The sequence below is a fragment of the Chlorocebus sabaeus genome, chromosome 1 (assembly GCF_047675955.1).
Source record: "Chlorocebus sabaeus isolate Y175 chromosome 1, mChlSab1.0.hap1, whole genome shotgun sequence".
In the NCBI taxonomy this organism is placed as follows: Eukaryota; Metazoa; Chordata; class Mammalia; order Primates; family Cercopithecidae; genus Chlorocebus; species Chlorocebus sabaeus.
The window spans coordinates 38,217,576-38,230,520 of record NC_132904.1 but is presented as its reverse complement, the minus strand read 5'-3'; the positions used below and the strand labels follow the sequence as shown (position 1 = coordinate 38,230,520).

The window sequence follows — 12,945 nt, the reverse complement described above, 5'->3', positions numbered from 1 at the left end:
TAAGTAAAGATATACAGTATTTAAGCCAGGCATGGTGGCTTACGCCTGTGATCTCAGCACTTTGGGAGGCCGAGGCAGGAGGACCATTTGAGGTCAGGAGTTCAAAACCAGCCTGGCCAATATGGTGAAACCCTGTTTCTACTGAAAATACTTCCCCACCAAAAAAAGTTAGCCAAGCGTGGTGTCGGGCGCCTGTAATCCCAGCTCCTCGGGAGGCTGAAGTAGGAGAATCACTTGAACCCGGGAGGTGGAGGTTGCAGTGAGCCAAGATCACCATGCTACAATCCAGCCTGGGCAACAGAGTGAGACTCCATCTGAAAAAAAAAAAAAAAAAAAAAAAAAGATACACAGTGTTTGACTATCATATCTGACAACCTTCTTTAAAAATATGTACAAACCAGACCGGATGTGGTGACTCATTCCTGTAATCCCAGCACTTTGGGAGGTTGAGGTGGGCAGATCACCTGTGGTCAGGAGTTCAAGACCAGCCTGGCCAACATGTTGAAACCCCGTCTCTACCAAAAAGTACAAAAATTAGCCGGGCGTGGTGGCACATGCCTGTCATCCCAGCTACTCAGGAGGCTGAGGCAAAAGAATCACTTGAACCTGGGAGGCAGAGGTTGTAGTGAGCCAAGATTGTGCCATTGTACTCCAGCCTGGTCAACAGAGTGAGACTCCATCTCAAGAAAAAAATATATATATAATGTATATATTATATATAATGTATACGTTATATATATATAATACATGTCTCTCTATATGTACACACACACACACACACAAACCATATGCCCAACAGGAAAACAAATATTATTTTCATGCGCTTGATACATTGACAAAACTTATCCACACAATTTAGCCACAAATGGCATCGAAACTTTTTGCCTCAAAGCAGAAATCAGGCAGGATACATTTGTGGACAATGCTGAAATAAAATTAGAAATGGAGAACCAAAAATAATCTACACAATAAAAATTACCTAAAAATCTACATCTTCTTTTCTAAATAAGTTTTGTGTTAATAAACTAAATTTATAAACTAGAGAGAAACAACAGTGAAAGCATGACATGTCAGAACCTGTGGGGACAGGTTCTTACTGACTGTTCTTACTGAGGCACACTTGCCAGTCGCCTTTGGGGTGGCCCACGGACCCCCTTCCTACTTTTGGCACCTACCACCTTTGAACTTGGAGTTCCCCAGGACCTCTTTCTTCCTCCTTCCATGTGATTGGGCTCATGCATACATTTAGCCTATGTTTTCCTTAAAGGAGATCCTATTTTCTATCTTTACTGAATTCTTCAACTACGTTAAAATATGTGTTAGATGAGACATATCTATTTTCTATCACTCATTTAAGTACTAGATAAGAGCTAAGGCTGCAGTACATGCTGTCCTTATTTTTTTCTTTTAATCATTATAAAACCCTAAGATGTTAGAGTTGACAGGATTTTTATAAATCATCTTGTCTAAATCCCTTATTCTACAGATGACAAAACTGACTGCAAAGAAACATGAAGAGACCTGCCTGAGATTACCTGCCAGTCAGGTGTAAGGCTGCGATAAGAGCTCAGCTCTCCTGACTGATATAGCCGTCTTTTCTCTTTACCATTCCACTTCTGTCTGTACACAAAATACTCATTCTTCAAAGAACTCTGTGGACAGTTTAGACCCTTATATTGAGTATAGACAGTTTGAGTGAATGATTGATCCATTATGTATGGTTACTGCTAAATGGTGATAGCAGAGAGACTCCTGAAAATCTTCATGTATTAATAACATACTTTTGTAGCTGTGGGGAAAGTCCAAAGGTTATCTTATGAAGTCCTTTCATCAAGTGTGAACAGTAGATATTATTCACATTTTACAGATACAGATGCTAGAAATCAGCAAAACTAAGTGCCTCATAGAACTAAAAACCTTGGTCAGGTGTGGTGGCTCACGCCTGTAATCCTAGCACTTTGAAGGTCCGAGGTGGGCAGATCGCCTGAGGTCAGGAGTTCGAGACCACCCTGGCCAACTTGGTGAAACCCCTACTTCTACTAAAAACACAAAAAATTAGCCGGGCATGGTGGCGGGAACCTATAATCTCAGCTACTTGGGAGGCTGAGCCAGAAGAATTGCTTGAACCCAGGAGGCACAGGTTGCAGCGAGTCAAGATTGCACCACTGTACTCCAGCCTGGGCAACAGACTGAAACTCCATCTCCAAAAAAAAAAAAATTAAATAAATAAATAAATTTTCTTAAAAAACTTGAACTTGGGGTTTCTGACTCCATGTTCGGAATCTTGACATTCACCTCATCTATGTCAATGTACCCTGTGCTCCTTTTAGAATATCCTCGAACAGAATCTGAGTGGGAAAACAGCTTTGCCCTGAAGATGTTCCTCTTCCAGTTTGTCAATTTAAATAGTTCCATCTTCTATATCGCATTCTTTTTGGGAAGGTAAGTCAACTTTTTGTACATTATCTTCACAGAGTCAAAAACATAGTCAATAGTTTAATTGACAATTACTGTTCTCACTCAAATGATTTCTGACAGCCACCAGCAGTTAAAGTTGGCACAAAAAAATAAATCCTATTTGCTGCATTTTAGTTGAATTGTGTCTGTTTCATCATCAGTAACAGTTTTGTTAAGGAAGAAAAGAATTTTTGTGCAACCTTGGGTTATAATTCCTTAATGTGGAAACCCCTTCTATCATCTTAACATTTTTCCACCTTTAATGCAAAATACAAAAAAAAGCAGCATAGTAAACTAATGATTCTGCTTTGCCATATGCTTAGTACTCCATCCAGTGCCGTGGAAACATACTGAAGATAGAAACATTTTGGACCAAACAATGCAATACATTATTGTAATAGTCATTAACTAGGTCAACAAAACATTAAGACTCTATGTGAGGGTCAGAAACGTCATCCAGTTGGTTTGTCGGTACTTTCTTGACCCATTAATTCACGCATCACTTTTTCCTTTGTAAGTCAGATACTTTGATGTTTAACATAGCAGAAGTCAACTGGGGACAGATTGCACCAGTGAACATTTATGTCTACCCACACATGCACTCGTCGTGATGCCTTAGTAGATGTTCTTCAGTGATCCCCACTTAAATGCTAATGAACTAAAATGTCTTTGTACAGATTCGTAGGCCACCCAGGAAAATACAATAAACTTTTTGACCGGTGGAGACTGGAGGAAGTAAGTAACTTTGGGAGTGTGGGTGCGGGAATGGGCACGGATTTGAGCCAGTTCCTGTGGGAGTAAGGGAACGGAAGAAAGGAGAAATTCAGGGAAGTCTATGGATATTGAAGACACATCGTTCAGAAAGGAAGCAACCACATCTTTTCAAAAAAGAGGGTGAACTGAAAAGTTAAACCCCAAGATTCTCACCTCAGCTCTCTTTATTTTTTTAATCACCTTAATTTCTTGTATTTACAGACCCCAGGAATTTAGCTCCAGTAATTTTCCTTTTTTATTGGAAATTATTATTATTTATTGGGTACATTTTCAAACTTTTAAATATGTTAGGTTTCCTTTTAGTCCAAAAGACATCATACTGGAAACACCAACATGTAATTATATAAAAGTACCTGCCCTAAGACTCATATTTCTTTATTGATTTACGATATGTTTATTGTAAATATGGAAAAACTGCGCAGGAGTAGTATTACTGGGTTACAGGATAAGTATCCTGTATATTTTCACTGCGACTGAGAAATGGGCCTCCAAACGCCACCCCTACCTAGACTGTATGAGCCTCCTTCTTCAGTATTTAGCCAATGGTAGAATTTTCACTTTTTCCATTCTAATAGCCAATGATTTTAATTTCTGTAATTATGAATGAGATGGATAATATTTTTCATATTTTTCTTGAACATTTTAGTTTTCTGTTCATAGCCTTGAAGAACAGGGTATAACAATAAAACATGACGAATATTTTATCTTTGGAGACTGACAGTCTATATTCTAATGCTGCCCACCCAGATGCATGATTTAATATCTATAAATCTCAGTTTCTTCTTCTGTAAATTGGTGATAAGAATAGCTATCTTGCCTGGCCCTGTGGCTCACACCTGTAGTCCCAACACTTTAGGAGGCCAAGGCAGGAGGATTGCTTGAGGCCAAGAGTTCGAGACCAGCCTGGGCAAAATGATGAGACCCTGTCTTTATTTTAAAAATTTAAAAATTAGCTGGGCATGGTGGCACGTGCTTCTAGTCCCAGCTACTCAGGAAGCTGAGGTGGGAAGATCCCTTGAGCCCAGGAGTTCGAGGATGCAGTGAGCCATGATTGTACCACTGCACTCCAGCTTGGGTGAGAGACCAACACTGTCCCTAAACAACAGAAAAAATAAAGAATAGCTATCCCAGTTCGTACTGGTGATTGGTGTATTAAATTAGATTGTGCATGTAAAATAATAGTTATAATTAATGATAGCCATTATTACAAAATTTAAAAAGTGTTACAGTTCGTTTTAGGATATTTGTGAACTGGCTAACCTAGACTTGTGAATCTTCTACTACAACTATATCATATCTCACATTAATATTTTATGTGAAATCAATATTAAAAAGTTTTTAATAATAGCTAAGATTTATTGAGGGCTTACTATATGCTAATGTACTCCAGCAATTGTTTCTAAGTGTTCTCTGTATATTAATGCATTTAATCCTCAAGTTCTATCATTATATCCATTTTATAGATCAGGAAACAAAGTCACAGATGTGCAGTGCCTGCAACTGCAAATGTGATTTTCCTACAATTGTACAAACATACACACTGATGAAGTTATGATTTAAATCTTTTCAGTGTAGCTTCAGAGTCTGTGCTCTGAGCACTGTGCTTTCCAGCCACGATTGGAATGGCATGTAGGTATAATCAAAGACATAATGAAAACTTATTTTGCTGAGAAATTGCTGTGTGATTGCTGGCTCACACGTCTATGTTGGATTTAGAGTAAGCATACTCAAGTAAGTAAAGGAACCTGGGTATTTGAGTCTGGTAGTTCTTTCTGTCACTTAGCTTTATTATCTACAGAGTGAAGATACCAACAACTACCAAGGCAGGTTCTGACAAGGAGTAAGAGAAAAATACATGACAGCGTCTAGTTTGGCTTGTCCAAGGTCATATGATCTTGAGTGGTGCAATTGGAATGAATGCTTATGTCTTCTTCACACTCACTCATGCCCTTTTGTACATTCTAAGTATGGGCTCTTTCTACCAAATGAAATTTAAAGTTTTGATAGACTGGCTTTAGTGCAAGGCCATCACTATGTGAATGGACAAACCCATAAAAACTGTTGGACCCCCTTCTCTTCCTTATAAATCATAAAGTCGTCAAGGCTTAATTTCAACAAAAGTGTAAATGGCCTGTCTTCCAGCCACCCCACTTTGGCCTATCCTTTGTGGGTAGCAAACCAATCACATAATCCTATGATCATCTTCTTTTTCCCATCCCACAAAATAATATGTTTGTGTTAAACCCACACTTTAAGGCAGCAAACACATTGGTAAATGGAATTCATACTTAGTATATTATAAAAGAGCAGTGGATTAGGGTACTGGGACAACTTTCATTTCCACAGCACTAGTCAACACTGCATGGCCTTGGGCAAGTCAGCTTGCCTCTGAGTCTCTGCAAAAATGAAGAGCTTCAGCTTGCAGCTGTGATCTGTGATTTGCCCCTGTAGCTTAATAATTATTCTGCCTCAGTCATTCCAGTGAACCTGTTTATCAGATATATTTAGGAGAGTTCAGGAAATCCTAAATTCATCCTGAAAAAAGAGGTTTGCTTCAGTGGGAGCATTTAGACCTCTTCATGCAGTAAGCATGACCATTTGCAAATCCTCTCTCAGGCTCAGATTAGGGAGTCTTAAATTACTGGGCTGGAACAAGAAAAGCAGGCTCTTATTGTCTTAATTATTTGTTCTCTTTGAAGTTCCACTAGTACCAATTTGATAGAAATAGAAACTGTGGATCAAAGTGATAGAGAAGACTGTCTTCCTTATGAGCAGGACATGTACCCATTTCTAAAGAAACAGACCCACGCCCTCCCACCCAAATACTGCAGTGTTTTCAAGTAAAACACATTGGTTGTGATTTTTGTTGAAATCACGTTTTTGTTTGTGTGGGTCTCTAAAACTAACTTATTGAAAATCTAAAAAAGCAGAAAACACAGAGGAAAGAATAGGATCATACTGAAGAATTATTTTTGTGGTGTTGTGTTTGTCACTTAAAAATACATTATAATATATGTAGATACTTCCTCTCCAGGAGGTAGAGTTCAACACCTCCCCACTATCTTGAGAATGGGCTAGACTTAGTGGCTCCCTTCTAAAAAATAGAACAGAAAAGGAGAAGAATGAGAAACTTTCCAGTGGAAAAAAATTGGAAAACACTATATTAACCAATTAACACCACCAGTGGTGTCATGTGCTTCCCATGTATCCCTCATACGATGTGAGGAAAATAGCACTTCACCTTTGTGACTGGTCTCTCTAAAACACATAACCCTGGTCTAAACATAAGAAAACCATGAGACAAACTTAGATTGTGGGACATTCCACAGGATACACATCCAACAATCCTCAAAACTGAAGTTATTAAAAGCTGAGAAGCTCTTCAGACCAGAGGAGACTGGGGAGACAGGAAAAATGAATGCAATCGGGTATGTGGGCTTGGATCCTGGAGCAGAGAGAGGAAAACTGGTGGAATCCAAAGAGAGCTTTGCATTTAGCTAATTGTAATGTACTAATATAATTTTCTTAGCTTTGTCAAATATACCATGGTAATGTACAGAGCAATAGCTAGAACTGGATAAGGAGTGTATGAGAACTCTGTACTCTCATTATGCCATAGAATTAACTATTTTCTATTACCTGATTGTTAATGGGTATGTAATATTCCATAGCATTCATTAAATGCGATCGTGCCTAACACAGAGCCTGGCAGATAGTAAGTGCTCACTAAAAGTTAGATTTGTTGTTAGTGCTATTATAATTTTGATCGATATTTCATTATAATTACTGAAGAATTCCCTCACCAAGTGCCCTCATACATGCTGTTTCTTTCTTGCTTTTGTTTTCTTAATGCACGAGGTGGTGTGACCCAGCTTTAAAATTTGCTGTACAATTTAAAGCTGGGCATGTCTGAGCCTACTGGGAAGAAGATCAATATCATTATTGCTCTTATGTTCTATTTCAGTGTCATCCTAGTGGCTGTTTGATAGACCTCTGCCTCCAAATGGGTGTCATCATGTTTTTGAAGCAAATATGGAACAACTTCATGGAACTGGGATACCCGTGAGCACATTATTTTCAAACTTGCCTTATGTCTAGTTACAAAGAAGAAAACTAGAGGTGGTGTGAGTAGTGCTTAAGAATTTGGGCTTGGTAATCACACAGATGATGGCTCAATTCCTGTTTCAGAGCCTGTTTTCACTAAGAATGTATCAACAATAGATCTACCTCAAGAACAGCTGTAAGGGTTAAACAGAATAATGAATGTAGAGTAGTAACTTGTTTAATGCGTTAAGACACTTGTTACTAGTTTGAAAACATGAATGACGTTACAGGTTCTTGAATATAAAAATAATTTTCTGGGATGTTTCTTTCACTACCAACAGACCAAGTTCGTTGTTTAATAAAGACAGCCTTCATTCCTCCCAAAAGAATAAAGCAAAGATCAAATCCTAGAAGAGAAGCTTGGTACTCTTTGTTACAACGAAGAAAAAAAATGTTAGAACAGGACTGATTGTACTAATGTCAAAACAATAGCACTTTGTTTTCATTATTTGAGACGTTTTAGCTGCCTGTGCAATGCTTACAGAGGTGCTGAGTGCTCACTTTCACATATATTAAAATACGCTTTCCTTTAAAATATGACAAAACACTGGGTATTTAAAACAACGTAATATTGAGGCTTTGAGTCTAATCAACTAAAAACATGACTATTTGAATACTTTCCTGACTGTTGGGGAAGAACTGGTTAGTTGTTTGGTGATATAAGTAGCTTGGAGTTATACATCAACTTATATTCTTATTTTTTTCTTTTGGCGGTACACATTTTATCAGAACATTCCTGAACAAAGACCTGGGGGTTGTAGAAGTGATATTAACCCTGCAGTCTGCTATAACATATTGTGTTAATTTACAGGCAGCCTTAGAGCATAGGCTGTGGAATTACCCAGACCTGGTTTAAATTCCTTCTCTCTTCCTTGCTAAATTTGTTTTATATTTCCTTGTCAACTCTAAGGCTTTTTTAGTCCATTTATAAAATATAGCATATTTATGAAGATTGAGATGACCCAATGCTTTTTAAACCTTCATCATAAACGACAGAACCTTTTTGTGAAGAGAGTTTTATACAGACTTAATATTCAAAACAAATTTAAGCAAATCTCTCCTAAACAAAGAGAGAATAGAGAGGATGGAGGATTGGAGAGCCCAGTTCATTTATGGTATTCCTTCCTATTCTTGGGGCACTTCTTTAAAACAGGGTTTAGGAAAGAAACAGGAAATTAGGTGTCATTGTTTGAAAGAAACAGGAAATTAGGTGTCAAGTGCTTAGCACAGAATGTAACATGCTGTGAGTAGTCCTTAAGTATCAACAAGATGATGTAGGGGTCATTGCAGTATAAAAAAGTTGTTTCTTTTTATTATCACTACTCATGGACTGCTACACTTGCCATGCACTTTAGACAGAACATTTTCATTATGGCCTTGCCCTAGGGGTCAGTCTGGACCACATATATCAAATCCTCAGGGTACCATGGCACATCCTACCCTTCCCAATACCTAGGCAAAGGCTTTGTTAAAGAAAAGTGAGCAGGAGTAGTCGAGCCATTAAAGCAAAACTCTTGTAAACCACAATTGTCTTTCTTCAAGCAAAACTTTAAACAGAACCAAAGTAAATATAATAGAAACAAGCAGATCTGCCACAACTCTCTCCTCCAGCCCCTTTTTCACCTTCCCGAGGCTCTGGAGGCAACCTCCACTGCCTGATGTTTGTTCTCTGGTTGCTCCTCCAACTGCCACTTAGGTTCCATGATTAAAATTGAGAGTTGGGTACTGTTCACCAAGTCCTGTAAAAGTCACCTCGTCCTGGAGGTAATTTTCATTGAACTTTTAAATAATTCGTTACCCAGAAGGCCACAATATGTGCATACCAGGATATTTCTGAGTCACATAATTCCAAGATTGTACTTGGGCTAAGGAAACAGTATTGTTAGTTCCTTCCCAGGTGTGAAAAATTGACTCATGGACACAGATTTATTGCCTAGTAATTACTGTTCACCACAATAGCAGAATGTAATAATCACTAAGACTCCTCATGTTTCTAAACTCAGAGAGGTGAAGTGACTTGCTAAAAATCACATGGCTAATGCATTGCAGGGTGGGAACTAGAACTTAGATCTTTTGAAATCCTACCCAAGGGTCAACGGGTTTATGTGAAACGTGATTTTTTTTTCCTGTTCAGAGAGTATAGCTCAGAAGATTTTAGGTTATGAGCAATGAAAGAGTCAGACCTAATCACAGCAGGCAACATAGAAGTTTAAGTATTTCTATAGGTGGGGAGAGGGGAAGGAATCATAGAAATGAATATTCGTTTAATAAATGTTAAGGACTATTTTGGTGTACAGGGCATGAATTCCTAGAAAAATATGGAGATATTTATAGGACCTAGGAGAGTTCTGGAAGACTGGGGCCTACTCTTCTATGCTAACGTTTTTCAAAAGATTTTTTAAAAATTCTTTAAGATATTTTAAGCTTTCGAAACATTTTTTAAACTTTTTTTTTTTTTTTTAACTTTTATAAAAGGTAAAACCAAATACCTCCAGTTCCGAGGAGCTGGAATTGGTTTAACTCACTTCGTAGTTCACTATAAATTGTTAACTGGATGCTTGAATCAGAGCTCAAAAGCCCTTGGTCTGCTTTGTGATGTAGGTTGATCCAGAACTGGTGGTCACGACATAAAATCAAGCGGGGAATCCATGATGCTTCCATACCTCAGTGGGAAAATGATTGGAATCTACAGCCCATGAACCTTCACGGACTGATGGATGAGTACTTAGAAATGGGTAAGGAAAAGAAATCCGCAGGACTATTTGGCCTTCTTGATACTATTTTTCTACTTTACACAAGCTTTGGTTCAACAGAGAAAATTATCTCTTTCCTTTCCAAACCCAAGCATTTTAAAACATCTACACCTTCATCTCAAGGAGCTAGAGATATTTACTCTTGGCAGATTCACATGTTTTATTCTCTGAGAGCCATGCATTGACCAAAATGAAAGTTTTTCTCACAGTGGGACACCTATTTTATGAGCAAATATTTTAAGCAAACAAAATAATGTTGAAGCAGTTTCTTTTCTTTCTTTTTTTTTTGTCTTTTGAGACAGAGTCTTGTTCTGTCAACCAGGCTGGAGTGCAGTGGCACAATCTCGGCTCACTGCAACCTCCACCTCCTGGGTTCAAGCAATTCTCCTGCCTCAGCCTCCTGAGTAGCTGAGATTACAGGTGCACACCACCACGCCCAGCTAATTTTTGCATTTTTTAGTACAGATGGAGTTTTGCCATGTTGGCCAGGCTGTTCTGAAACTCCTGACCTCAGGTGATCTGCTCACCTCGGCCTCCCACAGTGCTGGGATTGCAGGCGTGAGCCACCACGCCCGGCCAGCTGAACCAGTTTCTATGTTAAGAAACCTACCATTCTACTAACATAAAGCAATAATTATTTTTCACAATAAACCTTTGCACAGACTCAGTCTGAATCTTAACTTCTGAATCTTAACTCCTCCTCCTTCTTCTTCCTCCTCTTTCTCTCCTTCTTTTTCCTTCTCCTTCTCCTTCTTCTTCTTTCTTCTTCCTCCTCCTTCTCCTCCTCTGCTTTGTCCCCATCTTCCCTCTATTTCTTCTTCTTTTTCTCCCTGCTTCATGCTGCATTATATAGAGGTGGAAAGCCCATAGACTTTCAATACATTCAGAACTTAATTTGAATACAGGTTTCAACATTTTCTAGCTGTCTACCCTTTAGCAAGTTTAGTTTACGTATACGAAATAAAGATGTCCTAACTGTAAAATGAGGTAAACATATCTACTTTGTAGGGATGTTGAAAGCATTAAAGGCAATTTATAAAAAGCAACTAATTTGTCACAAAGGAAGTTTATATTATTAATTTCCTAATGCTCTTCTTTTGCAGTTTTGCAATTTGGTTTTACCACCATCTTTGTTGCGGCTTTTCCTCTAGCCCCTCTTTTGGCTTTGTTAAACAATATCATTGAAATCAGGCTGGATGCATACAAATTTGTCACCCAATGGCGGAGGCCTCTGCCAGCCCGAGCAACTGACATAGGTAAGATTCAGAAGTTAAATGATTTTTACGTTGCTAACACCAAGAGGTGTGCTATGGTTTGAGTGTGCCCCCAGATTCATATGTTGAAACTTAATTCCCAGTGTCATAGTATTAAGAGGCCTTTAAGAAGTGATTAAGCCGGCCAGGTGTGGTGGCTCACTCCTGTAATCCCAGCACTTTGGGAGGCTGAGGTGGGCGGATCAGCTGAGATCGGGAGTTCGAGACCAGCCTGACCAACATGGAGAAACCCCGTCTCAAATACAAAATTAGTCAGGAGTTCAAGACCAGCCTGACCGACATGGAGAAACCCCATCTCTACTAAAAATACAAAATTAGCTGGTCATGGTGGCGGATGCCTGTAGTCCCAGGTACTCGGGAAGCTGAGGCAGGAGAATCATTTAAACACAGGAGGCAGAGGTTGCAGTGAGCCCAGATCGTGCCATTGCACTCCAGCCTGGGCAACAAGAGCAAAATTCTGTCTCAAAACAAAAAAAAAAAAGAAGTGATTAAGCCATGATCCCTCATGAATGGGATTAGGACTCTTATGAAAAATAGCTTGAGGGAGTGGCTTCATTCTCTTCCACTTCCTCGTGGTGTGAGGACACAGCATTCATCCCTTTTGCTTTCCCACCTTCTGTTATGTGAAGACACAGCGTTTGCCCCTCCAGAGGATACAGCAGCAAGGTGCCCTTTTGGAAGCTGGAAGCAAGGCCATCTCCAGATATTGAACCTGCTGGTGCATTTATCTAGGGCTTCCTATCCTCCAAAATAGTGAGGAACTTCTGTTCACTGTAAATTACCCAGTCTCAGGTATTTTGTTATAGCAGCACAAAGGGACTAAGACAACATAACTTGGTCCTACTTAGCACCATGTTGTTTTCTATTGTGAGGATACCCTTCCAACCATAACAAAACTTAATACTTAGTTATGAAAAGAATAAAGGGAACATTAATTTAGTTGAGATTAAGTTTATATTCAATATGCTATTTCATAAACTTGGTCATAACTAAAATGAATTTCATATATACCTTTCCATACCTTTCCATGTTAATAGACACAGCTCTGCCTCATTCTGGACAATTGCTGCACAGATTTCTATTATATGTGTATGACATTTTTAAAAATATTACTTTAGCCAGAGATGTTTAGATTGCTTCAGTACTTTGCTAATATAAACAACACTGAAGTGACCATATTCATACATACTTTGCCAGATTATTTCCTCAGTATACATTTCTAGACTGGAGCTCCTGTTCAAAGAGCATGCACATTTAAATTTTTGATACACAATTTGGCAGCATGTGCTCCAGAAATGTTGTACCAATTTACACTCTCATCATAAGTACATTTCTCTATTTCTGCAACAACTCCAAATTTAATAAGGATTTTTGGATTGTTGTTCTATCTTTGCGAATATGAAGAGGAAAAATTTTATTGTTCTATTTACTAGCATTTTTGTAACTGTGAGATTAAATATATTTGCATTTCTTCTTTGCTAATTGTGTTTATGTTCTTTGGCCATTGTATCTGATTTGGTTATCTGGCACTGTATTGGAATACTAATCACCCCCCCACACACACACACATATATATACCACAT

General features: G+C 38.6%; 1 protein-coding gene across 2 annotated transcripts in view; it reads left to right on the top strand.

The window, feature by feature from the left end:
- The window catches only part of ANO3 (anoctamin 3), a 466,581-nt gene that overhangs the window by 434,641 nt on the left and 18,995 nt on the right, over window positions 1-12,945 (top strand). For both annotated transcript variants that reach the window (XM_008003915.3, XM_008003923.3), the window contains 5 exons: window positions 2,331-2,442; window positions 3,135-3,192; window positions 7,196-7,293; window positions 9,937-10,070; window positions 11,192-11,344. In XM_008003915.3, the coding sequence (XP_008002106.3) occupies window positions 2,331-2,442; window positions 3,135-3,192; window positions 7,196-7,293; window positions 9,937-10,070; window positions 11,192-11,344 (555 nt within the window). The remainder of the gene's footprint in view (window positions 1-2,330; window positions 2,443-3,134; window positions 3,193-7,195; window positions 7,294-9,936; window positions 10,071-11,191; window positions 11,345-12,945) is intronic.